General features: G+C 43.3%; 1 protein-coding gene across 2 annotated transcripts; it reads left to right on the top strand.

Moving 5' to 3' along the window:
• LOC132875077 (syntaxin-10-like) lies at positions 1-23,886 on the top strand. 2 transcript variants are annotated; one of them, XM_060911674.1, is made up of 8 exons: positions 1-80; positions 4,740-4,909; positions 5,094-5,188; positions 5,368-5,430; positions 9,462-9,554; positions 22,357-22,463; positions 23,214-23,308; positions 23,404-23,886. In XM_060911674.1, exons 1-8 carry the CDS (start codon positions 52-54, stop codon positions 23,478-23,480), a joined length of 729 nt encoding a protein of 242 aa, XP_060767657.1. In that variant the 5' UTR covers positions 1-51; the 3' UTR covers positions 23,481-23,886. The 2 variants fall into 2 exon arrangements, with proteins under 2 accessions (XP_060767657.1, XP_060767658.1); XM_060911675.1 differs by lacking the exon at positions 1-80 and adding an exon at positions 973-1,872 and having other exon boundaries at positions 2,879-4,909.
• The last annotated feature ends 3,698 nt before the right edge of the window (positions 23,887-27,584 follow it).

Below are 27,584 nucleotides of genomic sequence, written 5' to 3'. Positions count from 1 at the left end.
GAGCGCGTGCGCAGTGTTGTGTTTCCGGCTTCACTGTGCTGAAGCTGTGCTATGGATGATCCGTTTTTCGTCGTTAAAGCGTAAATAATCACAACTTTCTCACATTTATCACTTAACTTCGGGATTTTGATGAAGTTTTTATGTACAGATTTTAAATGATGACACACAGACTACAGCAGGTTTAGCCAGCTTGCTAGACAGCTTCAGAGCTCAGTCCTGCTCATGTGTTTGTTGTTGTTGTTTTAATTCAGTGTTAGCGGTGCACTTGTGTGTGTGTGTGGGATTATTCATCATTAACATCAACGCTATCATTATCAAAGGAGTGATAGCGCTCAGGTTCAGCCACCACTCTCTCTCTCTCTCTCTCTCTCTCTCTGTGAGTCTCTCTCTCTCTCTGTGAGTCTCTCTCTCTCTCTGTGAGTCTCTCTCTCTCTCTGTGAGTCTCTCTCTCTCTCTGTGAGTCTCTCTCTCTCTCTGTGAGTCTCTCTCTCTCTCTGTGAGTCTCTCTCTCTCTCTGTGAGTCTCTCTCTCTCTCTCTGTGAGTCTCTCTCTCTCTCTGTGAGTCTCTCTCTCTCTCTGTGAGTCTCTCTCTCTCTGTGAGTCTCTCTCTCTCTGTGAGTCTCTCTCTCTCTGTGAGTCTCTCTCTCTCTGTGAGTCTCTCTCTCTCTGTGAGTCTCTCTCTCTCTCTGTGAGTCTCTCTCTCTCTCTGTGAGTCTCTCTCTCTCTCTGTGAGTCTCTCTCTCTCTGTGAGTCTCTCTCTCTCTCTCTGTGAGTCTCTCTCTCTCTCTCTGTGAGTCTCTCTCTCTCTCTCTGTGAGTCTCTCTCTCTCTCTCTCTGTGAGTCTCTCTCTCTCTCTCTGTGAGTCTCTCTCTCTCTCTGTGAGTCTCTCTCTGTGAGTCTCTCTCTGTGAGTCTCTCTCTCTCTCTGTGAGTCTCTCTCTCTGTGAGTCTCTCTCTCTGTGAGTCTCTCTCTCTCTGTGAGTCTCTCTCTCTCTGTGAGTCTCTCTCTCTCTGTGAGTCTCTCTCTCTGTGAGTCTCTCTCTCTGTGAGTCTCTCTCTCTCTGTCTGTGAGTCTCTCTCTCTCTGTCTGTGAGTCTCTCTCTGTGAGTCTCTCTCTCTGTGAGTCTCTCTCTCTGTGAGTCTCTCTCTCTGTGAGTCTCTCTCTCTGTGAGTCTCTCTCTCTGTGAGTATCTCTCTCTCTCTCTGTGAGTGTCTCTCTCTCTGAAGTGAACCCTTTGCAGCAGTCAGTTATAAATGTAGATCTGGTGCCTGATTAAAAACCCACACATCTCTCTGCAGCACTGTTTGATTTTTGTTTCTATGTTTATTTACAGTTTATTGAAAGTAATATTAATAACAACCCCAAATCAGAGAAAGTTGGGATGGTGTGGAAAATGTAAATAAATAAAGAAAGCAGTGATTTGTAAATGTACTTTGACTTTGATTACAGACAGAATGAAGCCAATATTTTTCATGTTTTGTTGGTCAACATCATTTTATTCGTCAATAGATAGTTTTCACATGACTTCACAGAGTCGGGGATTCCCTAGTGGCGGCCATCTTGCGGGTCAAGCTTACCGTACGGGTGACTGAGCACACATTGTAACGCGCGAGTACAAAGTCTTCAAAGGAACCCAAGCAGGCTGTTTAAAGCTAGCAATGGTGCACACCTGTTGTATTCACGGCTGTCGTAATAGGTCAGATGATGAAGTCAAGCGGAGCTTTTATGGAATTCCCACTGTACGGGAGCACGAAGGCGAGCAAACAAACAAACTCGGCATACAAAGGAGAAATCTATGGCTTGCGAGAATCAACCGCAAGGATTATCAGCCTTCCAAACACAGCAAAGTCTGCTCCGATCATTTTATAAGTGGTAAGTTGTTTAAATAAACAATCAATTGTGTTTAAGTTTGTTTTTGGAAACCAAAACATCGTGTGAACAATCTCTGGAGAATGCCTAACTGGAACCGCTGAGTGTACGTTTACATTGTAATGTACACTTAATATCGCTCATTTGTCACATTTCTATTTGAAACTTGTCACTTCGCTCACGAAAGGGTCATTTTTGAAAAACATTTTAGGTCTATTCTGTATGATTTAATTTGTGTTTGGGATGCAAACAGCGCGCCTTTTGGCAGATGCTGCCTGAATCGCGCAGATCCGATTTTTTTTTTAGGGGGGGCGTTGGAGTGTCTGATTATAATTTCAAAGTAAATTCTGTATTAAAATTACTAAATAAGCAAATCCGTTACAGTCCATGAAACAGGAAGTATAAGGATGAGAAAAAAACAGTTTAAATCGGAAAGCTGCGCACATTTGCGCAGTCCTGCTCGGGCTGCGCAAATGTGCGCAGCTTTCCGATTTAAACTGTTTTTTTCTCATCCTTATACTTCCTGTTTCATGGACTGTAACGGATTTGCTTATTTAGTAATTTTAATACAGAATTTACTTTGAAATTATAATCAGACACTCCAACGCCCCCCCCTAAAAAAAAAAAAACGGATCTGCGCGATTCAGCCGTGAAAAAGGCGGCATCCGACAAAAGGCGCGCTGTGAATATATAAAGTTGTATATATCAGACAGCCTTTAAAGTTTGATGAAGTCAGTTTCAGGCTTTGGCAGTTTCAGGCTTTGGCAGCCCTGCATAGTCACTTGAAAATGCATCTTTGTCCACTTTGTAGGGGTCAATTCCCCCAATCAAGGCCAGTTTGGCTGCATACCGTTGTCGTGAGATGTTGTCTAATGTATCTATATACTTCTGTTTGCTTGATTTTGTGGACATTGATCTTTATTTTAGAAAACTGACTATATAACTTCATAAATTCGTCCGAGATAACGTAGCCGGTAATGGCGATGGTCTGTTTTGTTTGCCCCACAAGATGGCAGCTGGAGGGCGTTCCCCGGAATGCCGTGACGTCAGTGAAAACTATCTATATCCATCCGTTCCTGCATTTTAATCCTGCAACACATTCCAAAAAAGTTGGGACGGAGGATAAGGTACGACTATTAAATAATGATGTGATGTGAAACAGGTGACTGTAATCATGATTTGGTACAAAATCAGTCTTCAGGAAAGGCCGAGTGTTTGAGGAGTAAAGACGGGCTGAGAATCTCCAGTTTATCAACAAATGTGTGAGAAAATTATTGAAATGGTTAAAAACAATGTTCCTCAAAGAAATATAGGAAGGGATTTGGATATTTCACCCTCTACGGTGCATAATATCATTAAACCATTCAAGGACTCTGGTGGAATTTCAGTGAGTAAAGGGCTCAAGCCTAATCTGAACCCCCATGATCTCCGATCCCTCAGACGGCATCAGGAACCATCATTTATCTACAGCTGATAGAACCACATGGGCTCGGGATTACTCTGGAAAACCTTTATCAAGCTACAATACAGAGTTACATCCACAAACACCAGTTAAAACTTTACTGTGCAAAAAGGAAGCCTTATGTTAACTGTGTCCAGAAGCGCCGTCGACTTCTCTGGGCTCGGAGGCGTCTGGGATGGACCATCACGCAGTGGGAACGGGTATTGTGGTCAGACAGATCAGTATTCCAGGTCTTTTTTGGAAGAAATGGACCATCCAGACTGTTAGCAGGAACAAGTCCAAAAGCCAGGGTGTGTCATGGTATGGGGTTGGGTCAGTGCCCTTGGTAAAGGTAACTTCTGTGATGGAGCATTAATGCAGAAAATTACACTGACATTATGGAACATCTGATGCCTTTTCCAGGGAGATTTCAACAAGACGATGCAAACCCACATTCTGCTCACATTACAAAGGCGTGGCTGTGGAAGAAGAGGGCGTGTCCCCTCTGTCCCCAGTAGAGAATGTGTGGAGAATTTAGAAATGATAAATATGACAGTGACGACCCCGAACTGTTCCACACCTTAAGACCTGTTTACAGGAAGAACGGGACAAAAATAACACCTGAACCACTTCATCACTTGGAGTCTTCAGTCCATAAACAGCTTTTAAGTGTCGGGAGAAGGAACGGGAGCGTTATAAACATTATAAAGTCGGAAATGCTTTACTGTCCCAACATTTTTTTGACGTGTTTCAAATATAAAAATTGAAATAAGTGTTTAAAAAAAATTCATGAGGTAAAATCTAAAATAATGTGCTGTTGTATTGTTCCAAGTGTAATACAGGTCAAATATTATTTACAAATCATTGTTTTCAGTTTTAATTTCAATTTCAACATCCCATCCTAACTTTTTCTGATTTGGGGCTGTAGATAAACGGGTCTGTCCTTCCCCTCTTCACTTATGAGGATGCAGAAATGAACTGGACTGCATGGTGACTGTTAAAGTGAGCAGATGATGAACGCTGCACTCCTCTGGTGTTTACTCTGTGCAGTGTTTAATCTATAAACACATGAACGTTTTGTAAAATGCATAGTAATGCAGTGAGTAAATCGCATTTTTTTTCACTTCTTCTCAAGCTGACTCTCAGAGCCCGTCTCTCCGCTCAGCTGTCTAATTCCTGTCCCTCCGAACTGTAAACTGATGTAACTGAATATTTATTATTTATTCAGTCAGTGATTAAACAATAACACATGATTATTTTTCAGACTTTATTGAATCCCGCTAAATGACTGGAAGCTCACATTAAATGTTTGTTTCCATGTCTGGCCATGTGACAGGACTCTCAGTCTCCCTCAGAATGCTCGCTGTAAAGGGTGTGTTGTTTTGAGGATGTAGGGAACACTCATGATCACATGCCCTCTCTCTGTTAGTGAGGTGCAGAAGGCGGTGCTGCGTGGGCGGGGATTGTGTGAGAGATGGGCAGAGTTACTCCAGGAGGAGGAACCTGTGAGCCGAGATGAACTCGAATGGAGCAAAAATGAATTGCGCAACTGTTTACGGGCCATCGAGTGGGACTTGGAGGATCTACAGGAGACGATCAGTATCCTACAGAGAGAGAGAGAGAACTGTAGGGAAGGGACAGACAGACAGATCGATCATCGGCTGGGATCGACAGAAGAACATCAGTATTCTACAGAGAGAGACAGGAAAGACAGACAGTGATGTTGGGTTTTGTGTGTGTGTGTGTGTGTGTGTGTGGGGCGTTTGAGCCTTGACTGACAGAGGTATTGTGCAGTCGAACCCCAGTAAATTCCGTCTATGTGAGAACGAACTGCAGGAAAGAAGAGAGTTCGTGGAGCAAACGCGCACTGCTGTACAGGTACGTACGTCCCCCATCCCCCCCCCCGGGTGAGGCTACTAGACCAGTTGCATATTTCTATTTCAGTAGTTTAGCTTTCACAGCTGTAACGTGCTTAGCGTCTTAATTTAAACACTGCCACACTCATGGTGTAGATCATCATCCCTCATCCCGTTTTAATGTTTTGTGTGTGTGTGTAGGAGATGAAGCAGCAGCTCTCCAGTCCCTCTGCTGTTGCTCAGGCGGAGAAGAAGAACAGACAGGTGAGTCATTTAACATTAGTGTTTCTCATCAGCTGATTTTCTCACATCCGATTTGGTTTGTAACTGGGGTCAGAGGTCGTAGACATCTATCGTAACTGAATCAGAGATCAGGAATTGTCCACTAGGAAAATAATAATAACATAGAGCTGCAACGGTAGAGAGGGTGAGAGTGCAGTTTATTGTGTGTTAAAGCAGTGGATCAGTTGGGAATTTGAGACGCTCTGGATTATAATTTTATACAAAATACATAAACACTTCATCAGAATAACAACCATGTTATAAGAGCCATTTACACCTTCCCTTACATTATTGTTTAATGTTTGGTTTTTTATCACTGGGTGCTGCTTTCAGAAATAGCAATGCTGTAAGGTTCTTGACAGGAAGGGGTGTGGAGTTGGACAGGACGTCAGCAGTATGTTGACCATAAAAAACATGCAAGCATTACAACACACACACACAGTGGGAGATTAGGAAATATTTGCACTCTGGAATATCACATTTATCAAAAATGAAAAATAAACAGACTGGCGCATCCAAATCTTCCAGAGATGTGGAATTTGTGCTTCTTGTTGGAGCCTCTGCTGGTGGACAAGGTTCATGAAAATGAGTCCAAAGCTGCTGCTGCTGCCAACTCACTAGAGTGACTTAAACAGGTCACAACACGGGTGAAGCTCTAAACACAGGTCTATCACACATCTTTACACACACGCACGCAGAGTACATATACGCTCTGTTTGTGAAGAGAAAAATCTTTCTTTATTACCTTCTGTCAAAACTTTTTTTCAGTGTTATTTTTGCTGCTTTAATTTTCTGGTTCCAGTGAAATGAAAGACGACATCAGTTTAATAAACCTGTAAACTCTAAGTTTGACTCCAGCATGGGGATAACATTTGGCCTTGAGAAGATCCGTTATACACCCAGAGCAAAAATACGACAGCTCAGACTGGACACGTATAGTAATCAATAAACTTTACACCTCCACTGGAAGTGAAATGATCTCATTGTGACTAAACAAAACACTCGATGGTTAGGTCTAAATACACAAGTGGACAGGAAAATCTGCAGAGTGTCACACATCACTCCATCTTGCACTAACTGGACCATGGAGTGTTGGTGATGTAGAGAGCAGGAGATCATTCCCAAACCTCCTCACTGCTATAGACCCCTTCGCATGTTTGTAAACAAACCGACCGTTGCCAGGATGCGCGCGCAGCCTGGACCCAGAAACAATGGCGCTGCCCATAGACCGGCATTATGAGCTGTCAGATTATGCAAAACAATTGTCGTTACAAGATCGAGAACGCTACATAAATAAGTTAACTCTAACAAGTGGACATCGCCTACCGGATCCGTATTTAATTAAAGAGTGGACGGACGATGTTAGTAAGTTCCCTGGTATACAATGGCTAGATATATACTCGTACCTTATTGACAAGTGATGTGATGGCAATGTGGCTTGAGCTACAACAGCAAATACCAACACTAAACAGCAATTTGCAGGAGGTGATGGCATGAAAGGAATGATAGTGTAAAGAGTGCAGCTAAGAGAAATCAGAGCTGCGTAAAAAGCGAGAGGCAGAGAGCAGAAATGAAACTGAACGGGGCGGGAGCGAGGTTAGAGCAGTCAGCGTAAGTTGGCATTTAGAGTGAGGGCACACAATTTTACCTTTCCATCCTTGCTTTAAAATTGTGATTTTCGGCATATACAAATAATGACGGCACAAAATCTGGACTGCTTGAGTCAAGCGAGACCTCTCCTACAAACAAAATTGCATGCAAAGCTAAGTTAACATGCTAACAATATTCATTACATTGTGTAACTATGACCCAGCTAATCAGACAAACGTTACCAAAGTATTTTGCTCCATCAATAAACGAAGACTAGAAAGAATAAAAAAGAAAGATTTAATAAATAGCCTGATCTTACCTGTGATGAAGTGGGCGCTGCAAACCCGCGCATTTTTGATGGTGCTTTCATCCCAGTCTACACGTTTGATGGCTTGTAGCCGTAGACGTCGGCGATTTTTTTTTTGGAATGGGTGAGATCCTGCTGGAATTCTGAACATTTTAACCCCATCACTGCTACGATTCTGACACCCGACAACACAACAACTAGGCATCGCTGAGTCTTTTTTGAGTCCAGGCTGCGCGCGCAATTTCCTCTTGCATATGAATGACGTTTACTGCGAAGGGGTCTATAGATTCCACTTTACCCAGTCTGCATCAAACATCATATATAGGGACGTTGGGATTTTGTTCTGGGAGGTGGTGCTGTAAATGGGGGAGGGGGTGCATGGGTCATGGACTACTTCACCTGTCGCACCGTTCTTCTTTCTTGGTGCCCACCCTGGACAGCGCTGTCCAACACAGCAGTGCTGCTTAGACTGTGCTGTTACTGACCATGACCCAAGCTTTAATGTCAAATATCAGTTGATTTTGAGAAAATATAAATCCTTTCTCTTTCAAGAAGAGACTCTTGGTTTCTGACCTGCACCAGTGGTGGAAGAAGTGTTCAGCTCCTTTACTTCAGTAAAAGTGCGAATACCACACTATAAAAATATTCCACTACGAGCAGTGGCGGCTGGTAGTCTTTCAAACAGGGGAGGCTGGTCGGTTACGATATTTCCAGATTTTAAAAGAAAAAAGAAAATAAAAACATCAATTTTGCCCATACTCTTGCCTCTGATCTGGCTGATTGTTGGCAGGGTCACAAACTGTGAAATAACAGGTTCTTTTGGCCCATTAGCCTACTGTCCAATATACATGATGGTGGTGTTGGGGGGGAGGGGTATATTTTAACATTTTATATTTTAAAATTGTGGCATGTTGTTTAAAAATTGATCATTATTGAAAGCAGCTCTTTGTGAGGAACCTCAGCAGTAACAGCAGAGTGTTCTGGAATAGGCACAAGCACTGACCTTGGGGAGCCAAACATAGAGCTGGGGGCCACACATTTCATTCAATGACACTTTCCCTATATTTTACTTATTTTGACTGAGAAATGTTTTATTGACAATTTTGATAACCCTTCACTTTTAATCCAGGTCTGTAGTGTGAAATGTTCTCGGCTGTGTTTTTGTTTAAAAATGTTTTCCAAATTGTAGCTGTGTTTAATTCATATCCAGAGAAATATATATTCCAATATAATATACTCAGCATAAACATTTTAAATAGATTCTATATTTTTGGTCCATCCATGTCATATTACTAAAGTAGCCTATTTACTGTTGTTGATGTGGGTCACTTGCTGTTAGCCAATTCACTTTCTCGTACCAGGAGAGCTGAAAGGAACGAGTATTATTCCCTACCTTTTTCACCAAGTCAGTTTGAGGCGTTGGTCTACCCTGCTCTTTAATTTTAATTTTTTCCTCGAAAGGAAGACTGGCAAATGGCTTCGCCAAAATTAAATCAGCAATGCTTGGCATCCGTGCGCAGCTTTCTTGCTAGCTGACTAGCCCCCTCAAGTTCAAGTTCAGTCACTCAAATAAACGACATTTCTGGAACTAAGATAGCAAACTTGACAACACTATATTTACACTTTATTTACAATGAAAATATATACAAACTAAAAAAGCTGGTAGAAACCGTATGTAATGAATGAAATCGAAATGTAAGCTGATCTCTTACAATACACCACAGCACTTGCGAATCCGCATGGGACTGAACTGAGATTCACCACTGCCTGTCTATAGTTGAAACGAGCTGTCAATCAAAGAAAATATCCGGCCGCTTTCACCAATCACCAGTCTCCTCGCGGAAAGCTTTGCCATGTCCCTCCCACTGTGAGGCTGGGAGTCCGTGGGCAGGCATTTTCGCAGTATTTGTCCAATAACCGTCTTGCATTTTGAGATTGACAAGCGCATCGCTCCCAAATGCTATTGAAGTCCACTGAGGCTGGGAGTCCATGGGTGGGTGTTTTCGCAGTATTTGTCCAATAACTGGTTAGCACTAGGTGTGGCACCCACTGCACCCCTATGTCCAACATCTATGATCATATACAGTACTGTGTGTGTGTGTGTGTGTGTGTGTAGGCCCTGTTGGACGTACAGCGGAATGCAGGTTTGGATCATCACCTGGTATCAGCAAATTCTAGGTACATGCAGGAACAACAAGAGCAGCAGCAGGTACGGTACACACAACCTGTATATTATTGTGTGTGTGTGTGTGTGTGTGTTGGTGCAGGAGTACAATTATGTTTACAGCATTTGGTAGACATCCTTATCCAGAATGACACATACTCATGCTAGTTCACAAAGGGATAGGGATTAAGAGTACCATCACTTTAAGAATCTGGTTGGATTAGGGTTGGTATCATTTTATAAAAAAAATTTAAAAAAAACCCAAAACAATGAACTTTTTTTTAATTTAAAGGGACACTGTGTAGGATCTAATGGCATCTAGCAGTGAGCTTGCAGATTTGCAACATACTGAACGCCCCTCTCTCAGTCCTGCCTTTCCAAGCACGTGTTGGTATATACGGTGGTCATCAGATCAGTGTTTTCGTTAACGATGACGATGATGAAATTATTTCGTTAACACCACCTCGACACCTCCCTGAAATGAGTTGGGATGTCTGTAAACCAATCAGGATGCTATTTGTCAAGCATCCGCTACATGAACAGGCGCGCACACAGTCTCTCTCGCGCACGCCGTCATATGCGCGATGCAGACATTAATGTTGCGCGTGCACGCTCTTGCTCGCTTGCTCTAGATTCCGGGAGATATTATCCAATTTGCAGGCATCAGGGAGCCACCATCAATATGCGGGAGACTCCCGGAACTTCCGGGAGACATGTGATGTCTGCACTAGACAGTGTTTATGTAGAGAGCATGCACACTTCAATCAGTCAATCTTTTATTTCAATTACATATAAACATATAATAGACTACACGAGTCTACAAATAGCGCACTGCTAATCAAGGCAGACTCATGTTTACAAAGAAAAAAAAATATATGAATTAATATAATACTTAAATTTGTATGAAAAAGATAATAAAACATACTTGACAAATTAACAACTATTTGGTAACAAAAAGAAAAAGAGGAGACAATACTTGTTATTCGATATAAAGGTACAGTAATATATCATTCAATAACATTGAAAAAAAATATATAGAGAGGTATACTTGTCATACTGATAATTATAATTCATGCATGGTATTAAATAATATTTAAAGTTAAAACTAAGATACATAAATATATATAGCTCTTAACTTTATTTCTATATATAATTATGTAGAAAGAAAGAGTTTGGAGATGTCAACATCATATCCATATCTACTTAAATCAGAAAAAAGGTGGTGTCTGACTTTTTTTTTTTTTCTTGAACAACAATTTGGATGAAGATCTTATAGAAGTTGGAATCTGGTTCCATACCCTAACACCAACACGGGAAAATGAGTAAATGAGTTCTTTTGTAGATTTGTACGAGAATACTGAGTATAAGTTCTTGGAGTAAGATGACCTAGTGTTATAAGAATGGATGCTAGAAATAGAAGAAAATAATTTACAAATGTTTGAGGGTGCACTTTGATTAACAACGTCATACATTAATTTAGAAATACATTCATAGAAAAGAAGATTTGCTGGTAAAATATTGGTTTTGGAAAACAATGGAAGGGCACTTTCTCTATTATCAACAAAATGGATTAATCTTAAAGCTTGTTTTTGTAGGATTAATACTTTTATTTATATGAGTTTTACAAGCCTGTCCCCAAGAACTAAGACCATATGTTAAATAAGGTTGAATCAGAGAGCGATATAATGTCATAAGGGTATGTAGTGGAATAAAATGTCTAAGCTTGGCCAAAAGGCCGACAACCTTGCTTATTTTGTCTCATTATCTGTAGCCGCTTTATCCTGTTCTACAGGGTCGCAGGCAAGCTGGATCCTATCCCAGCTGACTACGGGTGAAAGGCGGGGTTCACCCTGGACAAGTCGCCAGGTCATCACAGGGCTGACACATAGACACAGACAACCATTCACACTCACATTCACACCTACGCTCAATTTAGAGTCACCAGTTAACCTAACCTGCATGTCTTTGGACTGTGGGGGAAACCGGAGCACCCGGAGGAAACCCACGCGGACACGGGGAGAACATGCAAACTCCGCACAGAAAGGCCCTCGCCGGCCGCGGGGCTCGAACCCGGACCTTCTTGCTGTGAGGCGACAGTGCTAACCACTACACCACCGTGCCGCCCTGCTTATTTTGTTGCAAATAAAATCAATATGAGGCTTCCAAGAAAGATTGTCATTGATTATTAAACCCAAATACTTGACATACTTTTTACGTTAAGTGAAACAAGTTTGTTTTGAGACACTGCTTTGAGAGTATGTTATGCACAACCTGTCAACCTCGATTACAATTTCCTATCTCTGTATTGGCCTAATTTAATGTCTTAAAGTAATTTATTTTTTCGACTAAAATGAATGACTGACTAAAACTGGACTAAAACCCTTTGTTTTCGTCGACTAAAACTAGACCAAAACTATCAAGGATGGAATTGACTAAAATGTGACTAAAACTAATAAGCATTTCGTCCAAAAGACTAAAACGAAATCAAAAATGGCTGCCAAAAACACTGCATCAGATGCTCATAGTGTACTTCCAAAATGATGTCATCTGTGACTGCATTGTGTACCCTGTCAACTGATTAAGTTACTTTAAATAGATATTTAGAAAATGTATTTTTGTCTGTAAAATTAAACTGTTTTAATTGTATAGTGCTTTGAACAACAGACATTATCACAAAGCAGCTTTACAGAAATGTATACGTTTTAAATATATGAATTTATAAATTTATCCCCAACGGGGAAGCCTGAGGCAATGGTGGCAAAGAAAAACTCCCTGAGACAACATGAGGAAAAACCTTTGAGAGCAAGCAGACTCAAAACAGAACCCATCCTCATCTGGTTGACACCCGATAGTGTGATTATAAAGAACTCTTTTCGATAACTGTGTGCTACATGATCAAAAAGTGAAACCAGGAGTGGTTACAGGTGTGTAACCAGGAAATTCATTAGTTTTAAGAAGTTATCCATTCTTCACTGTTGGAGACTTGGGTGAAAACCTGTTCATGACAACTGCAGTCCTAAAGTGATCATGGCAACTGTAGTCCTAAGACATCCTAGCAAAACTATTTGTGTTAATTGTTGAAAGCCATCTTCTAAGTGCATCTTTAAACTGTCCATTTTGGGCCATCTTCCACATGAGCAAAGTGATGAGAACTCAAGCTAGAAGTAGGGCATCAGGATGAATCAGACAGGTCCAAAGAGCAGGAGAGGTCAGCGTCACTGGAATCTCAGGAGTGGCATGTGTGATGAGAGAGAAAGATGGAGATTGTTGGGTGTGCTCATTGCCACCTAATGGTTAAAGTGCATATCACGGGTAAATTCAGGAGCAAGCTCAATATAATTTTCTTTCCTTGTCTATAATTGTAAAGCGTCCTTGGGTTTTTTGAAAGGCACTATATAAATTTAACATTATTATTATTATTATTAATTCTCTTATTTTATATTAAACTTTGGTCAAATATCTGTCACATTTTGCATTTTGTGCAATTTTTTTACCTTGCGCAATACCAGAAAAATTCAGTTGAAATTAAGCCATTTGAGGTGAATTGGTCCGCCTCTGAAAAACCTGGCATTTGGATTTCCCGGCAAACACTGATTTTCGTGATGTCGCGTGCGGGACGCCTCCCTCTGAATCCTACGTCAGCGCTGGTTTGTTTATGAGAAAACGACCTGGTGGTTTTCTGCAAATTTCAACGTTATCGCGTAATTATTAAAATTGTTAATAGATGTATCGTAGGAGGGTGGAGCAACACCAATCTTGATGGGATTAGTACTCATCGTTTCCCAAAAGACCGGACAATGAGAGAGAAATGGGAGCGCTTGGTCTACACAGGCTGTGCACTGAAACCGTACAAAGCTCGCGCAGCCTGCTGGCGCTTCCGCAGGTGACGTCACGAATCTGGCTCCAGACTCCCTTGGGATTTTTCCAGACGCATTTTATTTTATTTTTTTCTACTGTAGACAGATGGCCTTGTGCAAAATTACCCTTCTGGATGAGTGTGTAAAGGGACATACTTTCATATTTAAAAAAAAAAAATGAAATTGGTCCAGAATATGCACTTGAAGAACAGTATACATTTTGGGTTAAGTATGACAACATAACTAAAAGGTAACACAGTCATCATGGAGTCCCGGGACATAAAGCAGCAGTCACGCCACCGTCAACAAACCCGAGTGAACGAGTGGGGGGGGCAACAGCATCCATGCATCCCAGTTTATCAGAACGCTCTATGCCTGATGACGTTCCAGATCTACACCTTTACCTCATAAACACCATTAACACAAGGCTTGACTAAACAGATCTGTTTTCAGCCGAGACTTCAACGCTGAGACTGTTTCTGATTCCCGAACACTACTTGGAAGGCTGTTCTATAACTGTGGGGCTTTGTAAGAAAAGGCTCCGCCCCCTGATGTAGCCTTCATTATTCATGTACCAACAAATAGCCTGCACTTTTTGATCTAAGTAGGCATAGCGGGTCATAAAAGACCAGAAGTTCGGTCAGATACTGTGATGCGAGACCATTCAGTGCTTTTAAATGTAAGTAGTGGTATTTTATTATCATTGCAAAATTTGATTGGGAGCCAATGCAGTGTGGATAAGATAAGGGTGATGTGGTCATGTCTTTTGGTTCTAGTTAGGACTCTTGCTGCTGTATGAACATGAGCTTCAAATGAAAGACTGGAGTCAGTGATCACACCGAGGCCTTTTACTGCTGTAGATGATGAAACGAAGGCCAGACAGAGTTACTGTGTAATCAGAAAATCTACTTCTAGTTGCATGTGGTCCGAGTACAAGTACTTCTGTCTTATCAGAGTTAACCTTTTGGGGTCAAGAGCTTCGCCGGCGAAGCTCAGCAGGTTTAGAATAAGTAGGTCGTGTATTTAGATAAATATCTTGAGTTTTTATCAAACAAGCATGATAAACATATTAACAAACTTTATACTTTACACTTTCCTATTTGCCCACTGCCAAGTAATATATTTAAAAAAATTACCTAAATTAGATGAAACATAAAACTTGTCACCTTACTCAGCCACACCGGAGTCAGAGCGCCGAGTGCGCACTTACACATTCATAAAAGACTGTTCCCATGGTAACAGCATGATAGTCACTTTCACTCTTTCGGTTTTGATTGGTTTCTCTCTCGCGGTGGGAATGCCCACCATGAACAGGATAAAATCTGTCAGACACAGTTTAGGCTATTTGGAGGTAAAACTTGTTGTGAGATGGCGGATTTTACGCGCTTCAGATGATTCAGGACAGCGATTCAATTCAATCTTGAGAACAGCGACACTGATGATGAGCGGTGCGGGTGTTTTTTTTTTTTTTACCTCGACTCGATCCAGCTGAAGATCAACTCGAGTAAGTGTAAATATTTATTTTATTTCTGATGAGCAGATCGGTTGATATGTTCGCTGTAGTGCATACACGGAAAATGACTGAGCAATTTTTCCAGAGTTAAAAATATTTTCCTCAAAAATAGTTAATTTTGCTCTATTTGGAGTTTGGAGAGTAAAATTTGGAGTTGGAGTATGAGCAAAATTACTGAGTAATTGTGTAACAGAATTGGTTGTGGCTCTGAACTGAGTAAAATAGTACAAGAGTTAATTTTAAGAGACACTGAAAAGCGTCAAATACCAGATAAATGAAGGTGTTGTAAAAAGCGGTTCTAGAACTGTTGGAATGTGTGGGGGAAAAAAACATGACCTTACCCATTGTGATGAACCATTTTGATCACTTGACCTGATGGGATTAAGAAATAGCGGTGGGAGGGGTTTTCACTCTTCTCATTGAGTGGATGAGAATTTTTCACTCTTCTCATTGAATACCCCTCTCACTGCCAAACCTTTATCCCAAAACAATAAGAGGAGCTACATCATCTAAAGTATGGCGGAATGTTGACTCTAAGCATTCAGTTGCCTGATCAAGTTGTGCAGGGGCTGACAGTGACCCAATCAAAGTTGATAACTCTGGGAGATCATTTATAAAGCTCTGTGCAGTAGTTGACGTGAATGTACATTTAATACAGTAGCGTGGTGAGGTGCATATATTATTACTCAGACATAGTTTGAATGAAATGAGATAATGATCTGAGAACTTCAGACTGTGGAAGTGTGACTATATTTTCTATGTTTAATCCGAATGTTAGTATTAGATCGAGGGTGTGGCCACCATTATGGGTCGGTCCTATGACATTCTGATTAATCCCTACTGAATCTAAAATGGACACAAACGCTGTTTTTAAAGGGTCTTCTGGGTTATCGAAGTGAATATTAAAATCTCCGACAACTAAAGCTTTGTCTAAGGAAATAACCAGATCTGAGATAAAATCTGCAAATTCAGAAAGAAACTCAGAATATGGCCCCGGGGGCCTGTAAATAATAAGCAAGGGAATTAACTGGGTAGACTTATTTTTCGAGGCTACATACATTAGTATGAAGAACTTTAAAATTTATTAAATGTGTAACCAAGTTTTTGTGTTACACCTAGATAATCGTTATAAATAACCGCGACGCCTCCTCCTCTGCCAGTTAGACGAGGCTGGTGTATATAACTGTATCCAGGAGGACTCGCTTCATTTAATGCTATATATTCATTTGGCTTAATCCATGTTTCTGTTAAACACAGTACATTAAACCTCTGATCAGTAATGAGTTCATTAACCATTAGTGCTTTAGATGTAAGAGATCTAATATTTAATAGCCCCACCTTTAGATCAAAGGTGCTGGCAGCGGCTGTACAGTCAGTCTGATCTAATTTTATATTGATTAGGTTACTGGAACAAACTCTGAGTATTTCTACTCTTTTGTTGAGCTCGGGGAACAGACACAGTCTCGATGTAGTGGACCCTGAGTGACGACTCTGTGCAGCTAGCAGACAGTCGGTTTAGCCTGTTTGTCTGCTCCCTGGCCTTGGCTCTGGATTGTCAGAAGTTAACGAGGCCTGTTCTGAGACTATGACCTATGCTGCAAGAAATGAGAGCAACACCTTCCCGAGTGGGATGGATACCGTCCCACCCTAACAGGCCAGCAGTGCCCTCAAAATTAGCCCAATTATCTATAAAGCCCACACTGTTTTCAGAGCACCACCTGGACAACCAGCAGTTCAGCGACCATAACCTGCTGTAAGCTACATCAGCACGCCGCACTGGGATGGGGCCAGAGCATACTACAGCATCGGACATCACCTTCGCTAATTTAAACACCTCTACAAAGTTACTCTTAGTAACCGCAGACTGACGAAGGCTTATATCATTAGCTCCTACATGGATAACTATCTTTGAGAACCTGTGCTTGCCTAGGACCCTAAGATTACCTGTTATGTCCAGCGTCCTGGCTCCCGGTATACACCTGATTAAAGCTGCTGGTGCCCCTAAAGGCCTAGCTAATTTCACGTGCCATATAATGGAGCAAACCTGTTCGACACGTGACAAAACAGTAGCGCGCGCACAGGTCAGTTGCTCTCGAAAAAAGTCTGGGGGGCAAGGATGTTCCAGTTGGTTACAACTTACTGGTACCCATATATAGGTACTATAATACTCATGAAATGGTATGTCAACAATGACTATTTTTATATTATGTTTATAATAAATCTAAAAGAAATTTAGTAATTAACAATACAACTGTTCTTACATAATAGAGTTAAAATTTTGAATACGAGATTCCAAGTAACTTCGGAACAACAACTTTTAAAATGACTCAAAACTAGACATGGTCATATCATTTGGCATTCCGACTAAAATCTGCTGGACTAGAACTTAGAAAAGAGAAGAAAATACGGCAAACCAGAGAAACCAGTCAAAACCGAAAGAGTGAAAGTGATTTTCATGCCGTTACCATCGGAACAGTCTTTTATGAATGTGTAAGTGGGCGCTCAGTGCGCCGACTCTGGTGTGACCGAGGAAGGGGACAAGTTTTATGCTTCATCTAATTTAGGTAATTTAAAAACTATATTATTTGGCAGTGGGCACATAGGAAAGTGTCAAGTTTCTGTCAATGTTTATTATACTTGTATGATGATAACTGGCAAAGATATTTATCTAAATCCATGACCTACTCATTCTAAACCTGCCGAGCTTCACCGGAGAAGCTCTTGACCCCAGAGGGTTAAAATACGATGGAAAAAACACTTTGTCAGGGTCCAAAACCTGTATTAGTGTATTTCCTTTTACCATTAGTGGTAAACCTACCCAGCTGATAACAGTGTGGTGTGGTGTCAGGCCAGAATGCACTCCTGCTCACTGATGAGAGGCGACTTGTCATTCATCGAGAGTGTCTGCGATTGGCCAATCACAGGCCGTGTTACAACATAATGTATTCGCCCAGTGTAATATTTGGAAGAAAATTAGAAGTAGATTAGACCCATATCTTTACTATTTTTCATGGGCCATCCGGTCCGATGCTTTTGAGATGCAGACAGACAAATGCAAAAATTACCGGTCAGTGTCCGACAGTCTGGCCTTATTTCCCACACTATGTCATGTCGATGCACGAAGTTCCCGTGCCCTGTTAAAATCCAACAGGACTCGCCCAGCTTGCTTTTCACTGCATTTGTGTCACGAGTGGGGGAAAAACAAACAAAAAAACTATAGGACCTACTATTAAATATAAATTTATACCATAAACCAGGGGTGTCCAAACTGATCCATAAAGGGCCGTGTGGCTGCTGGTTTTCATTCCAGCCATGCAGCAGCACACCTGATTTGGCTTATTCAATCAACTGACACACCCACCCTTTAATCAAGGGTGGGTGTGGCTGCAAGTATTTGACTGTGTGAAGACAGTTCAGTTGATTGAATGAGCCAAGTCAGGTGTGCTGCTGCATGGCTGGAATGAAAACCTGCAGCCACAAGGCCCTTTATGGATGTTTGGACACCCCTGCCATAAACTCTTCAGCTCAATCCCGCATAACGATTTTTTTCTTTTTTTTTTTTAAACCTTATTAATTAAATAAAAATGGCGGGCACATCTCAGCATCTGCAATACTAAAACCTCTTTTTTTTTTTTGATGGGGGGGCACCGGGTGCGCACCCCCTTAAATTTGTGCCAGGTATTTCACTCAGTAATCATAGTGATGGCTAAAATTAGACTTGCCTGTGGTACGAAGCCTTTTTGAAAACCAGGCATCTAACGTGCCGCTCCGCTTCTTAGTCAACATTTCTAGCCATGTGGTAGCGTGGCTCAATCACAGCACACGATACATTGTCAACACCTTGTCAGCCAATCAGATTACATCTTAGTTACAGCACATGGCAGCATAACAACTGCCTCTATTTCCTATGGATGTGTTAGTATCTGACCATTATTTAGTTGAATAAAACTTGGTTTCACATTGCATGCTGCTCAGTCTTATACAGATATGTAAACAATTTTTTTTTGTTACTCGGTGAAAAATACACGGCAGTAAATCCTACTACAGACAGCGATTTGCTGTAGCCGACCAGCTACTTTTGAGACCACTGCATTATGGGTAGGTCCTGTGATATTCTGATTAACCCCGACTGAATCAAGTCTTCCTGGACTTGGCCCTAGATTGTCACAGATTAATCTGTTTTAAGACTATGGGCCATGCTGCAAGAACTGAGAGCAGCACCTTCCCTTGTGGGATGGATACCATCCAACCCTGAGGCCAGAGCATATTACTGCATCAGACATCACCTTTGCTCCTTTACACACCCCTACAATGTTAGTAACATCAATCCTTTTCTCTATGCCTAAAGTCATTTTTGGGTACAGTTCTAAAGGTGCATCCAAAGCTAGTGAACAGAAAGAGTTATATGCATATTTTCCGGCGTTGACCTCGTGATTTACAGCCCATCAGCACCAAACACAGGTTACATAAAAACACACCTTTTTTAACCGTAGATGCTAAAGAAGGCAACTGGACTTGCTTGAAATTCTTGAAGATGTTTCACCTCTTATCCGAAAGGCTTTTTCAGTTCTGTCTGACTAGTGGGGAGTTCCAGGTATTAACCCTAAGGAGACTCATTGAGGTCACATGGGTCGTTGACCCTCTCAGCCATCCTGTAGGTGTTAGGGTCACTGGAGGCTGGGTGTGAACGCTGTTAGCAACCTAGAGGGTCGTTAGGGTGATCTGTGGGTCGTTGGCTCTCTCTGCCATCCTGTGAGTCATTGAAGTCAGCTGAGTCTTGGTGTAGATGTGTATTCAGTTTTCTGGGAAGTCTGCCAAGGGCTGCATTGTAGGTGGCTGATAAGTGGTGTCTCAGACCACCTCCTCTGTTCAGTGATGGTCATTCCAGGTTGACAAATATGGCATCTTTTACTCCTTTCAATCTGCCGGTCGTCTTTGGCAAAAATGCGTACATTGCAATCCTGAAACGAGTGTCCTTTGTTATTTAGATGAAGATAGACTGCAGAGTCCTGGCCTGAGGAATTGGCTCTCCTGTGTTGAGCCATGCGCTTGTGAAGCCGTTGTTTCATTTCCCCAGTGTACAGGTCTGTTCATTCCTCGCTGCACTGAATTGTGTACGCTATGTTGTCCTGTTTGTGTTTGGGGATTCTGTCCTCAGGGTGGACCAATTTCTGCTTCAGAGTGTCCTGGGTCTGAAGTGTACAGGGATGTTGTGTTTGTAGAAGATCCTCCTGAGTTTCTCAGATAGTCCAGAAATGTAAGGAATGACCATGTTCTTGCATTTGTTGCTGTTTTCTTCTCTGTCCGTTATGTTTCATTTTCTGGTCTTGATGAAAGCCCAGTTGGGATACCCACACTTCTGAAGCAGTGCTGGCAGTGGCTGTACAGTCAGTATGATCTAATTTTATGTCAGTTAGGTTGCTAGAACAAACTCTGAGTATTTCTAATTTTTTGTTTAGCTCAGGGAACCGACACAGTCTCGATGTAGTGGACCCTGAGTGATGACTCTGTGCAGCTAGCAGACAGTTGGTCTAGCCTGTTCATCTGCTCCCTGGCCTTGGCTCTGGATTGTCCGAAGTTAACTAGGCCTATTCTGAGACTATGAGCTATGCTGAAAGAAATGAACACAGCACCTTCCCGAGTGGGATGGATACTGTCCTGCTGTAACAGGCCAGCAGTGCCCTCAAAACTACTCCAATTATCTATAAAGCCCACACTGTTTTCAGAGCACCAACTGCACAGCCAGCAGTTCAGCGACCATAACCTGTTGTAAGCTACCTTGCCACACCGCACTGGGATGGGGACAGAGCATACTACAGCATCGGACATCGCCTTCGCTAATTCAAACACCTCTACAAAGTTACTCTAAGTAACCTCGGACTGACGAAGGTGTATATCATTTAGTTCCTGCATGGATAACTATCTTTGAGAACCTGTGCTTGCCTAGGACCCTAAGATTACCTGCTTTGTCCGGTGCCGTGGCTTCCGGTATAGACCTGACTAAAGCTGCTGGTGCCCCTAAAGGCCTAGTTAATTTCATGTGCCGTATGATAGAATCCCCTATAACCAGAGCTCTTTCAGGTTTCTCAGTGGGTGAATCACTGAGGAGCGCAAACATGTTTGATGCTCTGTGATTATGCCGCTGATTCGTCACCCATTCGCCCTGCTGTGAGGGCTTTAATGCTGGGGGATTACTAACTCAGCCTAAGGCATCCAGATTTCCCCCTATAGAAACTACACTGCTCTCACTATCATTAACCTTCTCTAGAGTCTGGATACGCACCTCTAAAGCTGTAGTCTTCTCTGTCAGAGAGGTAACTAATCTACACTTATCACAAATAAAGCTATCACTAACGACGGAGGAAGAATAACTAAACATCCTGCACTCAGCACACTGAACAAGCTGAATGTGTGCTTTGATAAATGATTTACGAAGCTTAGTCGATGATTTGCTGATATGAAGGCAGATCCGATGTGCATGGCCTCCACTTGTCTTTGAACGGGAAAAAAGGCATTCTTTGAGGAAAAATGAAAATGTGGCAGAAGGGAAAGTGAAAAATGGATCAAAAATAAAATGATGGTGGAGGGTCAATGAAAATATAATTATGAATACTATATTCCATTTCTGCTAATAGATCCCCCTAAATCCTACCTTTACTAAGTGCTTGATGAAGAAGTAGGTTTTTGCAGCCAATGACTCAGCTGTTCTCCAGCCAGGGGAGGTTCATTCACTACCTGAGTGCAGGACAGAGAAGAGCCTTGATGGAGCTTGTGTGTGTGTGTGTGTGTGTGTGTGTGTGTGTGTGTGTGTGTGTGTGTGTGTGTGTGTGTGTGAAATGGTGTGTTCAGTTGCGCAGTGCTAGAAGCTCAGAGGGAGTGTGGTGCAAAGCGGGTGTGATAAGTACTTTAGGTAGGTGGTTGCTGGTCCGTTTTCGTAGGTGAGCTTTGTGGTTTACATCTGATGCAGCACCTACAGGAATTCAGTGGAGGGAGCGTAGCAGTGATCTGGTGTGAAAGAACTTGGGAAGTTTGAAAAGAAGTCATGCAGCTGCATTCTGGATCAATTACAGGGGTCAGACGGTGCACTGCTGAGAGTGAGTTTCAGTAGTCCAGTCTCAAAATGGCAAGGAACTAAACAAGCACCTGCATGACCTCAGTGGAGAGAAATGTCCTCCTAATCCTCCTGATGTTGTAAAGGACAAATCTGAATGACTGATTCAGGTTAGTGATGTAAAGAGAGGAGGACAGTTGGTTGTCCAGAACTACACTGAGGTTTTGTGCCATGAAGGATGGTGAGATCTGAGAGTTCTGAGCAGGTGTGTGTGTGTTGAGAGAGAGATGTACATAGTTCATGAGCACCTCTGTATTAGTGTGTGTGTGTGTGTGAGAGATGTACATAGTTCATGAGCACCTCTGTATGTGTGTGTGAGAGAGAGATGTATATAGTTCATGACCACCTCTGTATTATTGTGTGTAGCTGATAGTTCAGGAGCAGGATGAGCAGCTGGAGCTGGTTTCTGGAAGTATCCGTGTTCTGAAGGACATGAGTGACAGGATTGGAGATGAATTGGATGAGCAGGCTGTGTAAGAGACACACACACACACACACACACACACACACACACACACACACACACACACACACACACACACACACAGTTTATGCAATGCTCAGACTGATATTGCATCAAAGTGATAATCAAGGAGTTAAATGTGCAGGATACTGCAGTATAAGCAGCTGGAGGGAGGGAAGTGAGGGAGGGATTGACTCAGTGCTGCTGGCTCAAAGGCTTTCAAGGAGGACAGTATTTGAGAGAGTGAGAGAAAGAGAGAGGTGTTCCCACTGAGCAAGGAACTCCCAGACGGGGGGGAAGAAATGTGTTGTTCCCAGAGAGAGTGGAGCGTTCCTGAGAAGGATGTTCCCTGAGAGAAAGCAGCGAGTTCCCAACAAGGTCATTCCTAGTGTAACTTGCTGAAATGACTTGTGCATTGCTTAGGGTTAGTAGTCTCTCACTTTAGGGGTTGGCAAGGATGAGTAGGTGGGTTCTATGCTCTGGGTTCTGTGATGTTGAGTGACAGTCTGTGCTCTGAGAAACTCTTTAAAGCACTGTGGTCTGAGGAGAACCAGCAGCGTTGCAGTACATCCTATAATCACCAGCTAACTCCTGCTAGAGCCTTAAACCTGCACTCACAACAGGATTATTGCAATTGACCCTGTGCGCACGCACACAGGTTTCCCTACTTTAGTGGTTTAAAGGACCGGAAGCAGAACGTGTGTGTGTGTGTGTGTGTGTGTGTGTGTGTGTGTGTGTGTGTGTGTGTGTGTGTGTGTAGTATGCTGGGGGAGTTCAGTGAGGAGATGGAGCAGACGGGTTCAAGAATGGATTCAGTGCTGAAGAAACTGGAAAAGGTTTCCCACATGACCAGCAGTGAGTATGTGCATGGTGCGCACACACTCTTTATAGTGAGGATTGTTGACATCTTGTCTTCAGTGTACATCATTAACGTGTGTGTGTGTGTGTAGGCCGGAGGCAATGGTGTGCTATAGGTGCTCTGCTCATCATCCTCATAGTTGTCCTCATCCTCTTCTTCACTCTGTGAGAGCAACAGATCTGTCTGTCCAACTGAGCAATTGGGAGACCGAGAGGGAGAGAGACAGGTGTGTTCTCCTCCGCCCAGCAGACTGGTACACACACGCTCTCTCCCCGTTTGTGTGTCTGGTGTGTGTGTGAGAGAAAGATTGTGGGAGTTTTTAGTGTTAATATTTTTACACTGTGGTGGTGATTTGAAACTGAACAGTTACTGAAAGTTATGTATAGATATTAAACTTTTATATAAATAAAAATCATAATTCCATTTAACGGTTTATGATATTGTATTAAATACTTTGTGTTGTTCTAAACAGTGGCCTTATTTTTTATTTTCTACTCAAAAATACGACTTGGTGATAAATCTGTACAAATAAAACCTGTAAACAGTGACATGGTAAATAAATGAGGTCACATGACATGATTGTGTTGAGTTTATCACACACACATCTGCATTTCATATGACCGAACACACACACACTTCATAAACCGAGGTGAGAGTGGATTTGACTGCTTTAACAGTAAACATGACTTTCATACCATATAAATGTGATGTAGAGAGAGAGTGTGTAATTCCTACAGACGATCAGTGTTTTGTGTTTTGCAGACTGTAGGACAGTTTTTACCATGAGGCGGAAGCAGCACTGCGTCCTCATAACCTGCTTGAAAACGCAGGTCCTGTATAGAGCGAGCCCATTCTGTAGGTTTCTAAATCCAGCATGGATATAAATCTGAAACAAAAGGTTCTGGCTTTAGTTTGACACTTGCAGAAGACAGCAGAAAAACGGAGGGAAAGAAACTTGTATATACAGTATGGGACCCTGTTTCACCAAACTAACAGTGAGTTCAACCTCATCCAGGAACTCCAGAGACATGGTGACTGATTCCAGGGTTATTTTAGGTGGGAAGTTTGACTGCTCTGTCTTTACTGATATTAAATACCTCTACATATTGAAACCTGCTGATGAGCAGCCCCTGTGTGGTTATGAGTTGTACAGTGAGTCATGAGGCCCAGCTTCTTGGCTGAGCTTTGAAAAAGTGCGTCAACAGGTTCCGAGTTCCATTTGAGTGCAGCACCAAAGTGTCGCATAAAAACAACGGGATGTGAGCAGTGTTGGGAGTAACGCGTTACAAAAGTAACGAATTACTGTAATGCATTGCTTTTTGCAGTAACACGGTAATGAAAGGCATTACAGAAAAATTTGGTAATATTTTACTCGGTACAAAAGTCAGTAACGCGCGCTACAATGCATTTTTAACCTGGAATGAAGTGGTGGGCTTTTTTTCCTTCATACAAATTTGCCAAAATCACGCGAGATCAGCAGAGGTGAAATGTCCGCGCAAAATGTTTCGCTTCCTTTTCCTTTATTAGGCTAGTCACACAGAAGAGAGAGATGAGTGAACCTGCAGCTGATCTAACGTTGGATAGCACATTCTCCAGATGGGCACACGCCCATTACTTGTGAAAAATAAGGATGTGAAGAACATCGTAGTCAAATGCACTTTGTGTGCTAAACCTAAAGAACGGTCCACCTCCCGAAATAGCACCAGTAATTTAACTAAACATTTACAGAGGTGCCACAGTAACATGAAGTTAGCAAGGAAGCAAGCGGAGGATGAGAGTGGCGATAAAATCACAAAGCAGCCAAAATTAACGTTCTGCCGCTCTGAGATGCTCCTTCAGCCTCAGGAGGTGAGGAGGCTTGTGGTGGAGTATGGTGATGAAGATATGCTGACAGTTTGTTTACATTTTTGTCCTGTATAACTGAGTTCTATTTCGTTTCTACTGACCGCCAGAGGCGGTGCTTTCAGCACATGGATATCCATCACACGAACGTGCAGGTCGAGTAATAGTAACAACAAAGTCACGTGTGACCTGGGTGACGTCACCCCGTGACCCCGGCATAAAAGACCGGTAAACCCAGGAAGTGACCTCTTACATCTTCTCGCGTTTGCAGGTTGCGAGTTGGATTGAAATTTGGACAAAGCGCTGTGGTAGTTTCGTTACCCGTAGGGTTGGGGCTGTGCTTACGCACCCTCCAAGAAACTGCGCTAAGTCCACCAACTCTTTTCTTCTTGTCGTTATATTCGTATTGATTTATTACTCCGTAAGCTGAGCGCTCTCGCTCGGTGGAGTTAGCTGATTAGCCCTCCGGGGCGGTGTCCTCACCGCTGGAGGCCGGCTTGTTTTCGCTTCAGGTAAGCGGGTTTCATTTATTTTAATTAAGCGGCGTTCCTCTCGCCGCTGTTTATCAGTTCTGCGGCGCTCGGCGCCTACCCTTGTTAATATTATTAACCACCTTGTTTTGTGTAGCCTCGCCGCCGGCCTGTTCACAGGCCGGCTGTCTTGTGTGTTGTATTCGTATTGATTTATTACTCCATTAAGCTGAGCGCTCTCGCTCGGTGGAGTTAGCTGATTAGTCCTCCGGGGCGGTGTCCTCACCTCTGGAGGCCGGCTTGTCTTCATTCAGGTAAGCGGTTTTCATTCATTTAATTTAAAGCGGTGTTTCTCGCCGCTGTTTATCAGTTCTGTGGCGCACTGCGCCTATCTTTGTTAATATTATTAACCGCCTTATTTTGTGTAGCCTTGTCTCCGGCCTGCTCACAGGCCGGCGGTCTTGTGTGTTGTATTGTTTGTTACTCCATTAAGCTGAGCGCTCTCGCTCGGTGGAGTTAGCTGATTAGTCCTCCGGGGCGGTGTCCTCACCGCTGGAGGCCGGCTTGTCCTCATTCAGGTAAGCGGTTTTCATTCATTTAATTTAAAGCGGTGTTTCTCGCCGCTGTTTATCAGTTCTGTGGCGCACTGCGCCTATCTTTGTTAATATTATTAACCGCCTTATTTTGTGTAGCCTTGTCTCCGGCCTGCTCACAGGCCGGCGGTCTTGTGTGTTGTATTGGTTGTTACTCCATTAAGCTGAGCGCTCTCGCTCGGTGGAGTTAGCTGATTAGCCCTCCGGGGCGGTGTCCTCACCGCTGGAGGCCGGCTTGTCCTCATTCAGGTAAGCGGTTTTCATTTGTTTAATTTAAAGCGGTGTTCCTCGCCGCTGTTTATCAGTTCTGTGGCGCACTGCGCCTATCTTTGTTAATATTATTAACCGCCTTATTCTGTGTAACCTTGTCTCCGGCCTGCTCACAGGCCGGCGGTCTTGTGTGTTGTATTCGTATTGTTACTCCGTTAAGCTGAGCGCTCTCGCTCGGTGGAGTTAGCTGACTAGCCCTCCGGGGCGGTGTCCTCGCCACTGGAGGCTGGCTTGTTGTCGCCCAGGTAAGCGGGTTTCATTCATCTAAATTAAAACGGTGTTTCTCGCCGCTGCTTATCAGTGCTGTGGCTCACGGCGCCTATCCTTGTTAATATTCCCGACCACGGGTGTGTTCGCCCGGTCGTTTTTCATTACCGCCTGATTGTTTATTTTGGGCTGCTTACTTGGGGGTGTTCTCGCCCTATTTTTTAAGTTCCCTTCTGCCAGCCAGGCGTCATGGACCTCTTCTCTCGCTGCGCCAACTGCCGGTCCCCCTCGAACCGGAGGACGGCCACTGCGAGTGCCCCTCATGCCTGGGTATTGATCACCTGCGGCAGGGGCTGACGGACATGGCCTGCGCAGACTGCATGTGCCTGAGCGTGGCTGCGCGGACCGCCAGGCTGGCTCGGCTGGATTCTCCGTCTGACATCCCCCGGGCCTCGGGGGGACAGGACACTGTGTCGGCTGCAGCAGCGGGGCCCAGCAAGCGCCGTGGGCTCCCCCACACGTCTTCGCTTCTAAGGCGAAAAAGAAGCGCTCGGGCGATTTGGCTCAGAAGGTGGAGGTGATGTCCACCGAGCTGGAGGAGATGAAGGCCCTGCTGGCGAATCTTCAGCCTCCGCCACAGGGGGCAGTGTTCCCGCAGCCACCCCTTCTGCCTGGCAGCCCGACTGTTCACCATCACCACCGCTTCTGTCACCGGCCGTTGATGCACGCGGCCTGGATGAACTGTCGATCCGGGCTTCGGAGAGCTTTGACTGTGGTGGGTCCGATGGTCACGGCTCCACCTCTCCGGCCGGTTCCCAGGCCACCAGCCATGGCACCGTGGCAGCGTCGGAAGGCGGATGCTCATCCATCCAGCCAATGCTGAGGGCTGC

This window comes from Neoarius graeffei, chromosome 27 (genome assembly GCF_027579695.1).
Source record: "Neoarius graeffei isolate fNeoGra1 chromosome 27, fNeoGra1.pri, whole genome shotgun sequence".
Classification (NCBI taxonomy): domain Eukaryota; kingdom Metazoa; phylum Chordata; class Actinopteri; order Siluriformes; family Ariidae; genus Neoarius; species Neoarius graeffei.
This window is presented reverse-complemented; position numbering and strand designations above follow the sequence as displayed.